At 40.2% G+C, this 12,966-nt stretch overlaps 1 protein-coding gene across 6 annotated transcripts in view; it reads right to left on the bottom strand.

The window, feature by feature from the left end:
- ATG4C (autophagy related 4C cysteine peptidase) overlaps positions 1 to 12,966 on the bottom strand; it is a 109,717-nt gene that overhangs the window by 59,872 nt on the left and 36,879 nt on the right. For all 6 annotated transcript variants that reach the window (XM_062191458.1, XM_062191457.1, XM_062191460.1 and 3 more), the window contains one exon: positions 12,735 to 12,818. In XM_062191458.1, coding sequence (XP_062047442.1) covers positions 12,735 to 12,818 — 84 coding nt within the window. The remainder of the gene's footprint in view (positions 1 to 12,734; positions 12,819 to 12,966) is intronic.

Below are 12,966 nucleotides of genomic sequence, written 5' to 3'. Positions count from 1 at the left end.
GTAACTCCACCTTTCAAATAAATAGATAAATCTTAAAAAAATTAAAAATTAAAAAAAATGCACAGGGCTAGCATTGTTGCGTAACAGGTTAAACAACCACCTGTGACACAGGCATGGTGCCGTTTTGTGTCCAAGCTATTCCATTTCCAATCCAGTTCCCTGCTAATGACCTGGGAAAGCAGCAGAGAATGGCCCAAGTGCTTTGACTCCTGCACCCCCGTGGGAGACCCAAATGACGCTTTTGTCTCCTGACTTCAGCCAGACCCAGCCCTTACCATTGCGGCCATTTTGGGAAAAAAACAAATGGATGGGGTGTATGTATCTTCTCTCTCTCTCTCTTTCTCTCTCCTCCTAACTCTCTCTCCCTCTCTCTCTCCCCCTCCTTCCCTCTCTGTATCTCCCTCTCTCTCTGTAACTCTTCCTTTAAATCAATAAATAAATCTTAAAAAGAAACACACACACACACAAAAAAAGATATGAGGTCCATTATGCACAACTATATAACCAACAAATTAGAAATCCTGGGGCCAGTGCTGTGGCATAGTGGGTAAAGCCACCATGACCAGGGCCGGCATACCCTATGGGCACTGGTTCGAGTCCCAGCTGCTCCACTTCCGATCCAGCTCTCTGCTATGGCCTGGGAAAGCAGTACAAGATGGCCCAAGTCCTTGGGCCCCTGCACCTTCATGGAAGACCCAGAAGAAGCTGCTGGCTCCTGGCTTCAGATCGGCACAGCTCTGGCCATTGCAGCCATCTGGGGAGTGAACCAGCAGATGGAAGACCTCTCTCTCTCTCTCTCTCTGCCTCTCGTTCTTTCTCTGTGTAACTCTGACTTTCAAATAAATAAATAAATATTTAAAAAAAAAGAAATTCTAGAACCTGATAAATTTCTAAAGACATTTAACCTATCAAAATTGAACCATGAGAACTACAAAACCTGGATAGATCAAATAAGACTGAATCAATAATAAAAAGTCTCCTAACAATGTCCCCATTTCATAGCAGAGTGCCTGGATTTGAGTCTCCACCATTCTTCTGATTCCAGCTTCCTGCTAATGTACACCCTTAGAGGCAACAGTGAAGGTTCAAGTGGGCAATGCCACCCACATAGGAGTTTTACAACAAGTTTTCTGCCAGTCCTGGCTGTGAACATTTAGGGAGTGAATCAGTGGATGGAAGATTTCCATCCCCATCTTTCAAGTAAATAATGTGTTTTTTACTTTAAAATCAAAATTAAATTAATCAAAACTTTAATTTAAAAAAACCATTACCAATTCTTCTCAAGCTATTCCAAAGTACTGAAAGGGAGGAACCCCTTCCAAACTTAATCTACAAAGTCAATATCACCCAATTCAAAACCAGACAAGGATACATTAGAAAAAGAAAACAGCAAATTAAGAAGATTATACACCATGATCAAGTAGGGTTTGTCTCAAAAATGTAAGGATAATGATTCAGCACACACAAATAAATAATATAATATATCACATCAACCAAAAAAAGGGATAAAAACTGTATTATGGCAGCATTGCAGTGCAATGGGTTAAGCCACACTTAGAAGCCCTGCACCCCATATTATAGTACCTGTGATCAAGTTGTGCCTCCTCTTCTGATCCAGCATCCTGGTAATACCACCTGGGAGGCAGCAGGTGATAGCCAAAGTACTTGGGTTCCCATTACCCATGTGGGAAATCTGGATGGAACGCCTAGCTCTTGGCTTTGGCCTGACCTCGCCCTAACTATTTCAGGGATTTAGGGCATGAACCAGTGGATGGAAGGTCTTTGTCTTTCTAATTTTCTCTCTCATTATCATTTTGCCTTTCAAATAAATAAAACTTTTTAAAAACATATATTATCCATGGTATCTTGGCTTTCCATGCCTACAATGCTCTCATGGGCTCTTCAGCCAGATCCGAATGCCTTAAGGGCTGATTCTGAGGCCAGAGTGTTGTTTAGGACATCTGCCATTCTATGAGTCTGCTGTGTAAAAAAGAAGAAGACCTAAATGAAAGATCTCTGTTAGTGAGATCCCAGTGGAAAGAACGGGGCCATCAAAGAAGGAGGTACCTTTCTCTGAAGGGAGGAGAGAACTTCCACTTTGACTGTGACCCTATCGGAATAAGATCAAAGTCAGCGAACCCTAAAGGCTTCCATAGCCCTGGCAACTCATGACTAGAGCCTAGGGAGATTACTGACGCCATGAACAGGAGTGTCAAATTGTTAAGTCAGTAACAGGAGTCACTGTGTACTCACATCCCATGTGGGATCTGTCCTTAATGTGTGGTCTAATGTGCAGTGATGCTATAACTAGTACTGATACAGTATTTTTACACTTTGTGTTTCTGCGTGGGTACAAACTGATGAGATCTTTACTAATTATATACTGAATCGATCTCCTGTATATAAAGATAATTGGAAATGGAAAAAAAAAAAAAACTGGTGCTAAATTGGAAATGGCATAGAAAATTAATTAATTTTTAAAAAAATATTATGTAAGATCTCTGCCTTTAATGTGCTGTACACTCTTATTTAATGCTATAACTAGTACTCCAACAGTATTTTTTTTCTCACTTTGTGTTGCTATATGGGGGCAAACTGTTGAAATTGTTACCTAATTTATACTAAACTGATCTTTTGTATATAAAGAGAATTGAAAATGAATCATGATGTGATTGGAAGGGGAGAGGGAGCGGGAAAGGGGAGGGTTGTGGGTGGGAGGGAAGTTTTGGGAGGGGGAAGCCATTGTAACCCATGAGGTGTACTTTGGAAACTTATATTCATTAAATAAAAGTTTAATAAAAAAAACATATATTATCAAACAGATGTACAGAAAGCATTTGATAAAGGTCAGTATCACTTCATGATAAAAAGCCCTAAAATATTAGGTTTATAAGGAATGTACCTCAACACAGTGAAGGCAATTTATAACAAAACCAACAGCCTCCATCAAATTGAATAGGGGAAAAGTTGAAATCATTACCTCCAAGATCAGGAACAAGAAAAAGATGCTTTCATCACTCTTATTCAATACAACTTTGAAACTCTTAGCCAGAGCAATAGGGCAAGAGAAAAAAAATGAAGGGCATACAAACAGAAAAAGAGGAGGTCAAATTATTCCTTTTTGCAGATAACATGATTTTATATAAACATAAAGCCTTCACCAAAAAACAAAAACAAAAAAATGCTGTTACAAAATGTGTTACAAAACACATTTAGTATGGCTGCAAGACACAAAAATCAACATATAAAAATCAATAGCTATTTTTTTAAAGATTTATTTATTTATTTGAAAAGCAGAGTTACAGAGAGGCAGAGGAAGAGAGGTCTTCCATCCACTGGTTCACTCCCCAGACGACCACAACGGCTGAGCTGCACCAATCCAAAGCCAGGAGCCAGGAGACCTCCTCCAGGTCTCCCACATGGGTGCAGGGGCCCAAGGACTTGGGCCACCCTCCACTGTTTTCCCAAGCCAAAGCAGAAAGCCAGGAACTGAACTGTACCCATATGGGATAGGATTAACCTACTGCACCACAGTGCCAGCCCCCCAAAATCAATAGCTTTTTATACACCAAAAATAAAAGTGCTGAGAAAGAAATCAAGAAGTAATTCCCATTCACAATAGCTAGGGGAAAAAAAATACCTTATAATATTTTAGCCAAGGAAATGAATGATCCCTACAATGAAAATTGATGAAAGGAATTGAAAAAGATACAAAACAATGGGAAGACAACCCAAGTTCATGGATTGAAAGAGCTGATATTGTTAAAATATCCACAACAGTCAAAGTGATCTATAGATTCAATACAATTCTTATCAAAAACTTATGACATTTATCAAAGAAATATAGGGGTCCGGGCTGTGGTGTAGCAAGTAAAGCCATCGCCTGCAGTGTCACCATCCCATATGGGCACTGGTTCGAGCCCCGGATGCTCCACTTCCAATCCCGCTCTCTACCATGGCCTGGGAAAACAGTCAAGATGATCGAAGTTTTTGGGTCCCTGCACCTGCATGAGAAACCCAGAAGAAGCTCCTGGCTCCTGGCTTCAAATAGGCATAGCTCTGGCCATTGCAGCCTTCTGGGGAGTGAACCAGCGGATGGAAGACCTCTCTCTCTCTCTCTCTCTCTCTCTCTCTCTGCCTCTGCCTCTGCCTCTCTGTAACTCTGCCTTTCAAGTAAAAATATTTTTTAGAAAATATATAAAAGCACTCCTAAAATTTGTATGGAACCACAAAAGACCCCAAATAGCCAAAGCAATTCTGAGCAAAGAAGAACAAACTGGAGCCGGTGCCGCAGCTTAATAGGCTAATCCTCCGCCTTGCGGCGCTGGCACACCGGGTTCTAGTCCTGGTCGGGGTGCCGGATTGTGTCCCGGTTACCCCTCTTCCTGGCCAGCTCTCTGCTATGGCCCGGGAGTGCAGTGGAGGATGGCCCAAGTCCTTGGGTCCTGCACCCGCATGGGAGACCAGGAGAAGCACCTGGCTCTTGGCTTCGGATCAGCGCGGTGCGCCGGCCGCAGTGCACTGGCCGCGGCGGCCATTGGAGGGTGAACCAACGGCAAAAAAGGAAGACCTTTCTCTCTGTCTGTCTCTCTCTCTCTCACTGTCCACTCTGCCTGTCAAAAAAAAAAAAAAAAAAAAAACCTGGAAGCATTAAAATATCTGACATTAAAACATACTAAAAAGCTACAGTAACCAAAACAGCATAGTACTACCATTAAAGCAGACACATGGAGCGGGTGTTTAGTCTAGTGATTAAGACACAGGTTGAGACACTCACATCCTGTACTGCAATGCCTCAATTTGAGTCTTGACTCTGCTCCAGACTCCAGCTTCTGGCAATGCAGACTCCAGGAGGCAGCAGGTGATGGCTCAAGTACTTGGGTCCCTGCTACCCACATGGGAGACCCAGAATTAATTCCAGGCTCCTGCCTTCAGCCTGCTCCAGCACTGGCTGCTATGGGTATTTGAGGAGAGAACCAGTAATTGAACGAACTCTCTGTGTCTCTCAAATAAGACTTTAAAATAAGGTGGGAGGGGTAATAATCATCATTGTATTTAAGACACCACAAACCCCAACTCTTACAAATGTTAGTAAATCTGCTTAAACCAAAAATTATGTGACACATAGAAGTCTAGTGCTGGCCCTAAGATTTCTGCTAGTTAACAGCTTCAGCATTCATGGTTGTTTTTACTTCTAGATCCTGCAATGATACGTGTTCTTTTTTGCTCCAAATGCCAAATTTCATCCTTTTCCAAAAGAATTCCTCTTAAGCATTTCTTGATCACAGCTAAATTTAGTGAAGTTTAGGGGATGTTACTAGGAAATTCTCAAGGTATATTCTGCTTCCCACTACCATTCTGGCTCTCCCTCCCTTCTTCCTTCCTCCTATACCTTTCTCCTTCCTTTAACTCCCTACTCCAGGTCCAGAAGAGAAGAATATTCTATTTGTCTCATTTGTAGTCTTTGCATCAATTACATTTCATCTCTTGAATTGAGGAACCCTAAGAACCTATTATAAGTTTTCAAAAAATATATAATGCCATGCCTAAAAGGAATCTAAAAGCTTTTTCCCAAAATTGTTCTACCATTATTATTTAGAACGCTTATATGTATCAGACACATAACTAAAACCTATGATACAAGTATCATTAATACTTGGGGAGATAGCATAACTTGTTTAAAATAACAACTAAAAAGTCAAAAAAAAACAAAAGCCAAAATTTAAACCCAGATATGCCTGACCTCAAAGCTCATATTCCTCACCATACTGTTGCCTGTTTAAAATACGACCTAGCTAGAATAGCATTTAAGATTCTCTTCCATAATTTGCTCCTTGTTCTGAACTACCTCCCACAACTAAACTTAACATCCCTCTATTTCCTAAATGTGATCTCTAATATCTCAGCTACTGCTTTCATCATATTGCTCCATTCACCTGTTTTATCTACCAAGTTCCTCCTCATCCTCCAAGATTACTGTGATAACTCAAAGGGTTAATATATGTAAATTACCTAGAATATTGCTTGGCACATTACAAAGGCTCAATGTTAACTGTTACTATTGCTATTCAAAGTCATTTACAGGGGAGAGCGGCAAGATGGCGGAATAGGAAGGGAGCACACTATTAGTCCGGGGGTCGAGACAGGTTAATAAAAGTGGAGATACTGCAGGGTCAAGGAAGAGTAGGGGAAGAAACAGCAGAGGAAACTCTTCTGGAACTAGAGATTCACAGTGGACCTGCGTGGAGAGCGTGGGAGCCCAAGTTCGGGACACCAGCGGCAGACTCAACGCACCAGCGCTGGAACGCGAGGTGAGCCGAACCTCCATAGCCCGAGACACCAGCGGGCAAGCGGAAAGAGGAGACTAGAGGGAACAAGGCTTGAAACTCCGTGGGGAAAAGTTCACCAGGCTAACTAGAAGAGAGAGAGGGAAAAAAAAAAAAAGTGACCGATACGTACACGAATTTCTCTCCCTCCACTCACCCCTCAAAGGCGAGCAAGACAAAGAGCAGGCGCCATTTTGGACATACGTCATAAGCAGGGCGACCTCAGGTCTGCACCGGCCCTGAGCCTAGCAGAAACACCTGACTCTGGGGGGAGGGGTGAAATAACAGGAGATTAGCATCTAACTTGGCAACCCAGTGGGAGACTGCAGGAGAATTGGAGCCCATACTGAGGGCAGCACAGATTCCCTGTGTGGTCCTTGGGAAAGAGCTTCCAATCTCTGGCTCCTGTCTGTATATCATTTGCCTGCTAACTGCCTCCAATTACGTTCAGCTGTGTGGAATTATTTCCCTTTTGAATCAAAAAAAGAAAGAAAGAGATTTACCACACCTAACCTGGGAGTGTCATCTTTGACACACCCTCAACCCTGAGGAACCAAACACAGCTCACAGTCCACACTCATCTCAAGCCTCTAAGGCTCCATCGAAAGCAGACAGTCCACTTAATATAGAGCCATAGTGTAACAAGAAAAAACACCACAGTGAAGAAACCAAATATCTCCAACATGCCAAACAACAAACGCAAAAACCGAGGTAACAAGAACAAGGAAGACACTATGACGCCCCCAAATGAAAAAGACACCCCAATGCAAGATTATGAAGATGATGAGATCGAAGAAATGCAAGAAGCAGATCTCAAAAAATTGATAGGAACATTAAGAAGTTCTCAAAAACAAATTCTTGAACTACAGAAATCCTTAATGGACAAGATAGAAAATCTCTCTCGTGAAAATGAAATATTAAGGAGGAATCAAAATGAAATGAAACAACTAGTAGAACAAGAAACGGTAATAGTGACGAGAAATCATAATGAAATGAAGAATTCAATAGATCAAATGACAAACACATTACAGAGCCTTAAAAACAGAATGGGCGAAGCAGAAGAGAGAATATCAGACTTAGAAGACAGAGAACAGGAAAGGAAACAGGCAAACCAAAGAAAAGAAGAAGAAATTAGAAATCTAAAAAATATTGTCGGGAATCTACAGGATACTATTAAAAAACCCAACATTCGGGTTCTAGGAGTTCCTGAAGGCATGGAGAGGGAGAAAGGATTAGAAGGCATTTTCAGTGACACACTAGCAGAAAATTTCCCAGGTTTAGAGAAGGACAGAGGCATCTTAGTACAGGAAGCTTATAGAACCCCTAATAAACATGACCAAAAGAGATCCTCACCACGACATGTTGTAATCAAACTCACCACAGTGAAACATAAAGAAAAGATCCTAAAATGTACAAGAGAGAAACGTCAGATTACTCTCAGAGGATCTCCAATTAGACTCACAGCAGACTTCTCATCAGAAACCCTACAAGCTAGAAGGGAATGGCGAGACATAGCCCAGGTACTAAGAGAGAAAAACTGCCAGCCCAGAATACTATATCCTGCAAAGCTCTCATTTGTGAATGAAGGTGAAATTAAGACTTTTCATAGCAAACAGAAACTGAAAGAATTTGTTGCCACTCATCCTGCCCTGCAAAAGATGCTTAAAGATGTGTTACACACAGAAACACAGAAACATGGTCACCAATATGAAAGAAGGTAAAGGAAGGAAACCTCACAGCAAAAGATCACAGGAAGCTCAATTTCTCTTTGACATAGAATTAAACTCTGATGCCCTGTTAAAGATATGTGTTAAAGTAATCTGTTATGTTCTCTTGATGTCTGTTAAATTCTAATTGTTCAAAAACAGCTGAATTTTTATTAAGAGCTATGGGTTATTTAAATATGTGCTTATTTTCAAAGATTTGAATAATCACCTTGTAACAATGATCAAATTTGGTCTATGTTATGTCATGATTTTAAGGAATCTTATTTCAACCAGATATTTTGGATTTTGAGCCTTCTTGTCATTCTTGACAGGCATTCAAAAAATCAAAGTTTCAAACAATTTGGTCTCTAAAATTTCCAGTAAATCTTAGACTTTGGTTTTTCCAGTTTGGGCCCAACTGAAAAAATCGAAGGACCTATGTCTCTCATCTTATAGAGACACCAACTAATCAGGCTATTTGGATTATATTAGAAGTACTGTCAAGATGTGATGTGGTACCAAACTTTAAGTTTCTATAATAGAAAATGCTATTAATACAAATGTTTGAGAATTAAAAAGTCTAATGATCTTGTATTACTAGACATGATAGTTATCTTAATGAGAAAGCCCCAGAGGCCTAAAGGGTTAAATACTTGTAAAATCCTACAGGTGCTTTCAAAAATACTGTGAAGTAAGCAAGTGCCTCTTGTTGGTTGATGACTTTATAATTTTAAACATGGCGACTTAAAGTCTTTTGTCATCCACAGTTATATATGATTTGCTACTCATAGAACTAAAGCCTTGTTGGTTCTGTGTTTAGCTGTCCTCCTATAGGTTCCTATGGACTTTTTCCAGCCACTTCTACTGTATTCAGTACTTTGGGATGGCTCTGTAAACAGATGAAGCCAATAATGTATTAACAGTACCAACTGAGAGAAGGTATGGTTAACTGAGGTTACTAAAAACAAAAAGCAATTCAAATCAGTTGGCAATCTACAAAAAGAGTTAAAGATTTTAAAAGCTATTATTAAAATTGCTATATTGGTCTATTATGCTATGTTATATGTGTGTACATATTATATGACCACATGGGGAAATTTTATTAAGAGTTTTATTTTAAATGGCTTATAGATAAGATTGTCCATAAATTTAAGTTGCTAAAATCAATCAAAGATACATTTTAATTTGTGTGACCTGAATCTGTGTATCATATGTTTTAAACTTGTTGGTAGAAAGAAACTAAAAACATTTTAGATGGTTGTGCTTAAGTTTACTGGTTAAACAAACTACACCATGTTAGATATTTAAGAGGTGTTTTCAAATACATGATTCTTAAAATTTATAGAAGGCATTGGACCTTCTGGTAAATGTTTTCTTAAGTTGTTATCTAATGGTTGAAACGGTTTGCTAAGTATTCATGTGATATTGCTATTGTCAGCAAGCGATCTAGGACTTGCTCCCTCATTTCTCTATTCTAAGCCCAACTTGTTCTTTCATTTCTCTATTCTCTTCAAGGTAGGTAACTAATTCTATTATGAAGGAATCTGTAGGACGCACAATTTAACCTTTAGACCTTATAAAAGAGATGGCTAACATTTTTCTGTAATAGCATAGACAAAATAAGAGCTTAAATTATAATCTCATAGCTAGATTCACTTCGCCATCAGCGAAGTATACAGTAAGTAGAAAAAACCTCCCTTTCAGACCAAAGGGAAAGAAAGTTTTAAAGTGAGAATAGAATTTTCCTCATGGGCATTGTCTATCTGAGAAAAACTACTACAGAACATGCCTGTGACTATAGACTTGTAGTTCAGGCCACCGAAGATTAGAGATGGGACTTGGGCACTCCCTTGACTTGCATCCTCTGGTCTGCTTTAACACAAACCAGGAGGAAAAGAAAGCTAGGCATCAGAAGCAATGGGTGGCAGGCCTATTAATGGCTGATCTATACAGTGATCTGCCCTCAAGGAGACCCAACAGGCCAGTCCACTGCAGTGGCTTTCAATGTGGTAAGCCTGGGCTTCAGCAGAAGTCAGCTTGTGAAGAGCCCTGGCAGCTCTGCCAAGAGTTGGATCACAGGAAATGGACCTGCCCTGGAGTCGAAGGATGCCCAGGTCAGAGCCACAGATCTTATTGGCTCTAAGCTGAAAAGCCCTTCACTCAGCCCAACTTCCAAAGTGACCACTGCAGCTGAGGGGATGGTCAAGTAGGGTCAGCAACATTACAGGCAGAACTGTAAATTTCTTGTTAGAGATGCCCCCTGCCTTTACCTGGCCAGCTCTCCTCCTAGCCCAGCCAAGTAATGAAAGTCAACAGAGTGCCTTCCCCTAGGAGGTTCACACCTCCCTTAGGATATACCCCATGTGAAGAGATAGATAGGTCTGGGCCTCTTAACTTACAAGGCCTAAAGCCCACCAGATTATTATCAAGCCCCTTCTGCCAGGTTCTATTTGCCTCTAAATCAGAAAACTTAATTGTAGTGTAGACAGCACCTTTCTTAGCTCCTCTAATAATGACTCTGTCCTTTGTTCTAGACCCTGTCTAGCGCACTTGGGCCTCATTCCTTCGTAATCATAACCTCTACCACCAATGGCTCTACTCCCAACCTGTGTGTACTGATGGTCCTCTTCCCCACTTAATGCTGTATAATTGTTCAAACCTGGTAAATGCCACTCTTAGGATCATTGGTTACTATCCTCACTCTGTCTTTTATGACCTTGTCTAAATATGATCAGAGTCGGCAAACTTGGAAGGCTTCCATAGCCTTGGCAACTCATGACGACAGCCTAGGGTGGTTACTGGCGCCATAAACTAGAGCGTCAATTTTTTGGGTCAACAACAGGAGCCACTGTGCACTTGCTCCTCATGTGGGATCTCTGTCCTTAATGTGCTGTACATTGTGATTTAATGCTATAACTAGTACTCAAACAGTATGTTTCACTTTGTGTTTCTATGTGGGTGCAAACTGTTGAAATCTTTATACTAAATTGATCTTCTGTATATAAAGAGAATTGAAAATGAATCTTGATGCAAATGGAAGGGGAGAGGGAGCGGGAGAGGGGAGGGTTGCGGGTGGGAGGGAAGTTATGGGAGAGGGAAGCCATTGTAATCTATAAGCTGTACTTTGGAAATTTATATTCATTAAATAAAATTTAAAAAAAAAACATTAAAAAAAAAAAAAGTCATTTACGGCCGGCGCCGCGGCTCACTAGGCTAATCCTCTGCCTTGCGGCGCCGGCACACCGGGTTCTAGTCCCGGTCGGGGCACCGATACTTTCCCGGTTGCCCCTCTTCCAGGCCAGCTCTCTACTGTGGCCCGGGAGTGCAGTGGAGGATGGCCCAAGTGCTTGGGCCTTGCAGCCCATGGGAGACCAGGAGAAGCACCTGGCTCCTGCCATCGGATCAGCGCGGTGCGCCGGCCGCAGCGCGCCTACCGTGGCAGCCATTGGAGGGTGAACCAACGGCAAAAGGAAGACCTTTCTCTCTGTCTCTCTCCCACTGTCCACTCTGCCTGTCAAAAAATAGAAAAATAAAAAAAAAAATAAAAGTCATTTACAAGGTTTTAGAAAATTGCTGTTAAATGATAGACTAAACTAATCAGCCAAAAATGAGTAAAATCTTAATAGCATACTCTCATGCTTATTTATTCTCTCACTCAAATCACAACACACTCAAACACATAAAACCAAGCCAAGAAATACAATAAAAAGAACATTAGTATTAGAGACTTAGTGTTGGCTTAAATTTCAGCTCAGCCAGCATGTAACTTTGAACAAATTATTTAACTTCTCTAACCTCCTACTTTCATGTTCATAAGACACTTGGATCCACCTCTTGTAAATTTTTTGTGAGAATCCAAGATATTTCCCAAAATCTAGGCAAGATGCTTGGCACTCCTTAAGTGGCATTAATTATTAAGATAAAATATAAGGGGTGGGCATTGTGGCATAGGTTAAGCCACCACCTGCAGCACTGGCATCCCATATGGGTGCCAGTTGGAGTCCCAGCTACTCTACTTCCAATCCATCTCCCTGCTAATGTGCCTGGGAAAGCAGTGGAAGATGGCTCAAGTCCTTGGACTCCTGACCCATGTGGGAAACCTGGAAGAAGCTCCTGGTTCCTGGCTTCAGACAGATCCAGCTCCAGCCATTGCGGCCATTTGGGGAATGAACCAGTGGATAGAAAATCAATCTCTCTCTCTCTCCTCTCCCTCCTCTGCTCTCCCTCTCTGTAACTCTGCTTTTCAACTGAAATAAATAAATCTTTAAAAAAAAAAAGCTTTGAGATATATATATATATATATAGCCTTAAATTAAAAGATTTAAAAAAGATAAAATATAAGATAATTATTGAAAGGATGAGTATATGCAGAAATTCAGAGACATCCTAAGAACTGGAAGATTTATCTTTTTTAGGTCAACTAAGGGATATTTTCATTATTATCACATACTTTAAAATTAAAGAGCTTGATAAGGAATATTAAAAATCGATTTAAATAATATCTACTTAGAACTCATACTATAAGTCCAGAACTAAGAGATATAGCAAAAGATAATACAATCCTTTAAGGATTTCATATGAAATTCAAGCCATGTTATGATGTGATATAAAATACAGATTTTTAATTGACCTGGAAATAACAAAAAGCTACACAATGAATTTCCACAAAGATTTTTAAATGGTTTACAAATTTAGCACTTACCTTCATATTTAAAATGATAACATTTTCCAAGCAATAAAACAGGGGAATTTCTACTAAAATATGTCTTTGTTTTTAACACCCAACCTAAACAACAAAAAAAAAAAGGAAAATTTTGCAATTAAAAGATTTCAGACAAAAGTCTAGCAACATTTTCTTTAATTTCAAAACATCAATTATCACTTACAGATATGTATTTTTCACAAGAGTTGCAAAATATTTGGACAATGAACCA

This window comes from Lepus europaeus, chromosome 5 (assembly GCF_033115175.1).
Source record: "Lepus europaeus isolate LE1 chromosome 5, mLepTim1.pri, whole genome shotgun sequence".
Taxonomy (NCBI): Eukaryota; Metazoa; Chordata; class Mammalia; order Lagomorpha; family Leporidae; genus Lepus; species Lepus europaeus.
The sequence above is the reverse complement of the archived record's forward strand: the minus strand, read 5'-3'. Positions and strand labels throughout refer to the sequence as shown.